Genomic DNA, 5,140 nt, shown 5'->3' with positions numbered 1-5,140 from the left:
ATATTTGTATCTCTATAAATCCTATTCATGTATTAGGAATGTTTTGAAAAACTCCAAGTTTGTATAGAAACTGATAGAACTTTTATTATAATAATTATACGTAAATTATAGTGTGTTACATTTAGTAATAATTTATTCAATATAAATAGTATTTAAAGATCTTTCATATAATTGATTATTTCTTGAAGATAATTAATTATCTATTTATTATATTTTTAATAAATTTCTTTAAGCAGACTCTACAAATAGTTAACATTTATTAAAGATTAAATAACTATTACAATAAAAGTTCTACAAGTTTCTACACATTGTCTGGTGTAACACCCCATAATTTACTTATAACTATTACAATAAAAGTTCTACAAGTTTCTATACAAACTTGGAGTTTTTCTAAACATTCCTAATACATTATTAGGATTTATAGAAATACAAATATTTACATAGTCATAGCTCAAAATAAAACTCTGAGGCCTTTAAGGCTCTCCTGCACCTGGATGGTTATCTGCTCGTGTACATAGTACAGTCATCGCAATTCAAACACAACATGAAAAGCAAGGGTAAGCTAGTGAAAATAGAATTTTATAATATACACACTTAAATCCAAGAGAAAACCAAATTACATGATCAATTTCTCAAATTATTCAATTTTCTTCAAATCTCAACAATAAAACAATCACATAGATCTCACAGAGATCTACACATCTAGAATATTCAACAAACAACGTCTTCCGGAAGACCCGTATTAAGTAAGTCCTACCAGAGACTAACACCTGATCCTAAGATTACCAGCGAATCCAATAGAAAGGATCAGGGTAAGTTCAATACAACCCAAGCCGTGCATCTCATATGTTACGGTGTGCATGAACTCCCCCATCAACTTCTCACCACCTGATATCTTAGTCTATGTGACTTAGATCATCAGTGAAGCTCGGAGATCTCTGTTACCACATAGGCATCAATACTTAATGCACAACAAACATCAGCCCATACATTATCTCAAATGTATGAATTCAATTCCATACCATTCCGTCATACAATATCATTCAAAAAGTGATCCACAATATTCAAAAGTCTATTTGACATAAAAAAATAACACTTTAATACTAAATCATCAAAATATAATATTTTTAAATTTAAATAATATAAATCAAACAACATCCTTACAAGAGAAATTGAATATTGGGACCACGTCCCTTCCGCATTCAAATCTTCTATCCTAAGGTGCTATTAAAAATTAAATTTAGCTTCCCTTACCTCAATTGCTTGCTTTCCAAGCAACTTTTAGAATTTTATTCCCCACAGTTTGGATAAACTTCAAGATTTAAGAACCTAATGCAAATTATCCAAACAGAACAAAAATTCAGTATATAGTAGAATAAGTTGAGAGGGTTAAACTTCTCAACTGACTCCACCAATATTGATGACAAAATCCTAAGGAAAAACAGAGAACAAATGATATTTAGAGTAAAAATGAACTTACTCTGTTTAAAAATCTGATCGGGTAGAAATGTTCCTTAACTCTTCAGCTACAGCGTGGTATGATCAGATTATAAAATAGATGAAGATTGGGAGAGAAAATTAAGAGAGAGAGAAAGAAGAAAATATGGAGGGAGAGAGAAAAGAAAATGGCACGGAGGGAGGGGGTCTGTGGTTTTTTTTAAAAAAGCACTGTTACATCTGGAGTGAAAAATAAAAAAAAGTAGATTTTGTCAAATAAGATTGCAATATATATTAAAAGTTTTAATACACTACATAGGGTCGTTATAATGGAAGATAATAGGGACATGTTTCCTTATCCCAAGTATATTAATTATTTATATTTTAACATCATATTTTAAATATTTTAGTAATAATTCTTTAAGGTCTATATATATTTTTAGTACTTCTAAAATTGGTGAATTTTGTTTTTGATTTCTAATAAAAAAAATTGTGTTTCCATTATTATAAAATTTTAAAATATTCTTTTACAAAATTTGTATAAAATGCATAAATTTTGGTTTTAGCTATTTTATAAAATATGTTTCTTTAAATTTCCTTCTCTAAATATTTAATCATTATTTAATCACTGTATTTTAAAAATTATTTTAAATGACAGAAACTCCTACATGATGTCACTTATAATAATTATTTAACATTTTCCCAATACATAAGTAATTAATTAGTGTAATATAATAAATAATAATAAAAACAATTTCCAACTTAAAAAAAACAAAAAATATATAAAAAGTAAAATCGAAACTCCAAACTAAAAAATATTTAACTCATAAATTAATTACTTATATATGAATCTCATTAATTGGTTTTAAATATTTAGTGAGCTTCTTACTTTCATGTGACCTTCAAAGCATTACACTCAAAACACTCCATTTTCAAGATATCTATAATTGGATACGAGGAATAAGTATTAGTATTTTAATTTCTCCGTTTATTGACGAGGCAACTATAAATATTATGATATCAAACCCACGTGGTAATTATTATTATTATTATTATTGTTGAGTATTTAAAAATATTAGTGAAAGAAATATTAACTATTAAAATACTGATAATTTAAAAAAAAAATTAGACTGGACACGTATAATTTGGTCTCACTGGTTGTCATCTCTAGTGCAAAAATCATTCAAAAACAAATTTATTAAAACAGAGTATTTCAAAATAATTTCACCCGACAAAAAGAAGCTTCAAATTTGAATGTTAAAAAATTTATAATTAAACCTTTTCAACGTGTCTATTTTGAATAATGCAACATCATAATGCAATTGATTAATCGCTGTAGGGTGTTGGTTAGCTTAGTTGCATGGAGGAAGAAAAAAATATGACAAGTGTTTGAGCTTCATTTATAAAAGCTTTTGCTAACTTTCGTGGTGATTATTTTTATGAAGGTAATTTTAAAATTGTTATAATTTTATCTAAGATATTTACTTGCTCAAATAATAAAAGAAAAAATGTTACTTCGATTAATATTTCAAAATTTCTCTGTCTTTCTACATAGACTCATATTTGATTAAAAAATTGTTTTTCTTTCTACTCTTAATCGTTGTAATAGGAAATAAGTTACTCTTGTGTTATCAACCTATAACATAGCAAGACTCATAATAAAATGATGGTTCACTAAAATTAGGATATAGAAACTCAAATTATCTCTAAATTAGTTAGCAAATATGAAGAACGGATAATTTTGAAGAAGTTTTCAGCTTCCAAATATGGTGGAACCACATAATCACCACACACAAAAAGGAACATAACCTCACAAACAAAAAGGAACATAACCTCATCGGGTATAAAAGGATTCCATAACACTCTTATTCTTTCATCACAAGGGGAGCAACATCAATAACCAATAAAATCAATAATACCTTAATCACCATGGCAAGGTCATTTGCTGTTGTTGCCCTCTTTGTCTCAGCGGTGTGCTTCTCCTCTGCCTTGGCTCGTAAATCACCTGAAAAATTCTTCGTTGAAGGCAAGATTTATTGTGATCCTTGCCAATTCGCATTTGAGTCCAGACTCAGCTTCGCCTTGTCAGGTAAATCACATTTTCTACGTAAATCCCTCAGTAATTTTTTCTTGCTAAATCAATAAATTCTTATAGTGCTAACCTATAGTATCATATATTTATATTTATGTGTTACAATTGTGCATGCATGAGCTATAAATGTCATAACTTCATTCAAGTTTTACTTAGTAAGAGATTTTCATAAGATTCAGAAACTAGGGTTTATGATAAGTATCTATTATCAATTTCAACACCTGAGATTAATATTGAGCATGTGTTTCCACTCTAATACATTATATTAAGAAAAAGGAAGGTGTAACAGGTGAAGAATAATAACAAATGTTTGAACATGTGTTTGTAGGTGTGAATGTGACTTTGAAATGCATCAAGGAAGAGAATGATATAGTGTCATATCAAAAGAATAGCACAACTGATGCAAATGGCATGTATAGCATCCCTGTCCGTGGTGATCACGAGGAAGAGATCTGTGTGGTGGTTGCAGACCCACCAAATGAGGGACAATGTAAAGAGGCAATGCCAAACAAGTCCGACAGGATCATCCTCACCAAAAACATGGGCGCCGCTTCTATGACACGCTATGTCAATCCCCTTGGGTTCATGACACAGACAACTGATTCACAATGCTTTGCCGTTGTTCAGGAACTAGGACTCGACAAACTTGATGATTAAGTGGAAGAGAGAAATGAATTAAACTACTACATCCACAAGAGAAAAACATAAAATATCATGTGATGTTGTTGGATCCGTTTGTCTTGTATCAATTTTAGTTAACCATTATCCATGATATGTGTTGTCTGCAAACAAATTATTGATCAAATAAATGATATTTGGAGTTTGGTACTAAATTGTTCGTGATATTTCTTCTGCTAGAAAAATCCTCCTAAACTTCTATTAATTTCATATTAAAATAATAACTCAATTACACATTTTTTTCCTTTCAAACAAATATTTGTTTCAGAAATATACATTACTTGTTTCAAATTAAATAAACTAAATTGGAACTTTTACTTGAAAAACATGTCCATTATTTATGGATAATTATATCTCTTAATTTGATAATTTGTTTTTTCTCTGGTCAAAGAGTCTGTGCTAAGAAATTCCAAGATAATTGAAGGCCAATTGTCCAAAAGCATAAAAGTTACATCAATTCACTATTTCCATGTTCTTTTATAGAACTCTTTCCCTTTCAGAAACTTGTCCAAATCATTCACTATTTTCCTCATTAAGTTCTGCATCAATTGCAAGAGTCTTGAAAGTCATGGGGTGATCAAGTTTGATACTAGGAACTCTCCAATAACCTTTGTAATCAACTATCACTACAAAAAAAAATCAGTTTTAGCGACCACCAAATTTAGTCACTAAAATCATTATAATCAGTCGCAAAACATATTCGTGACTGAAACGGTCACCAAATAAAGATTTAAGTGAAAACCCTAGTTGCAAAGCATTTAGCGACCGAATTATAAATTGGTCGCAAATTTGCGACCGACATTTCGGTCGCTATTCTGTTGCAGAAAATTTGGTCACCAGAATTCAGGAACCAAATTAGCGACCAAATTTTTAGAAAAAATCAGTGACTAAATCGATGGCTGAAATAAAAGGTGGCAACAACCACCATTTTCG

At 29.6% G+C, this 5,140-nt stretch overlaps 1 protein-coding gene across 1 annotated transcript; it reads left to right on the top strand.

Annotated features, from left to right (window-relative positions):
* Positions 1–3,318: 3,318 nt before the first annotated feature.
* On the top strand, positions 3,319–4,362 carry LOC137833884 (olee1-like protein). Its single transcript, XM_068641957.2, has 2 exons — positions 3,319–3,526; positions 3,858–4,362. The coding sequence occupies exons 1-2, from the start codon at positions 3,367–3,369 to the stop codon at positions 4,184–4,186; spliced, it is 489 nt and encodes a 162-aa protein (XP_068498058.2). The 5' UTR covers positions 3,319–3,366; the 3' UTR covers positions 4,187–4,362.
* The last annotated feature ends 778 nt before the right edge of the window (positions 4,363–5,140 follow it).

The sequence above is a fragment of the Phaseolus vulgaris genome, chromosome 5 (assembly GCF_051622355.1).
Source record: "Phaseolus vulgaris cultivar YP4 chromosome 5, ASM5162235v1, whole genome shotgun sequence".
In the NCBI taxonomy this organism is placed as follows: domain Eukaryota; kingdom Viridiplantae; phylum Streptophyta; class Magnoliopsida; order Fabales; family Fabaceae; genus Phaseolus; species Phaseolus vulgaris.
Note: the sequence above shows the minus strand (reverse complement) of the source record. Positions and strands in the feature narration are given on the sequence as shown.

Bases quoted from the DNA above. Each gene is read 5' to 3' on its own strand.
- LOC137833884 (XM_068641957.2), top strand. From the start codon at position 3,367: ATGGCAAGGTCATTTGCTGTTGTTGCCCTCTTTGTCTCAGCGGTGTGC. The intron at 3,527-3,857 runs GTAAATCACATT...ATGTGTTTGTAG, and splicing joins ACTCAGCTTCGCCTTGTCAG to GTGTGAATGTGACTTTGAAA.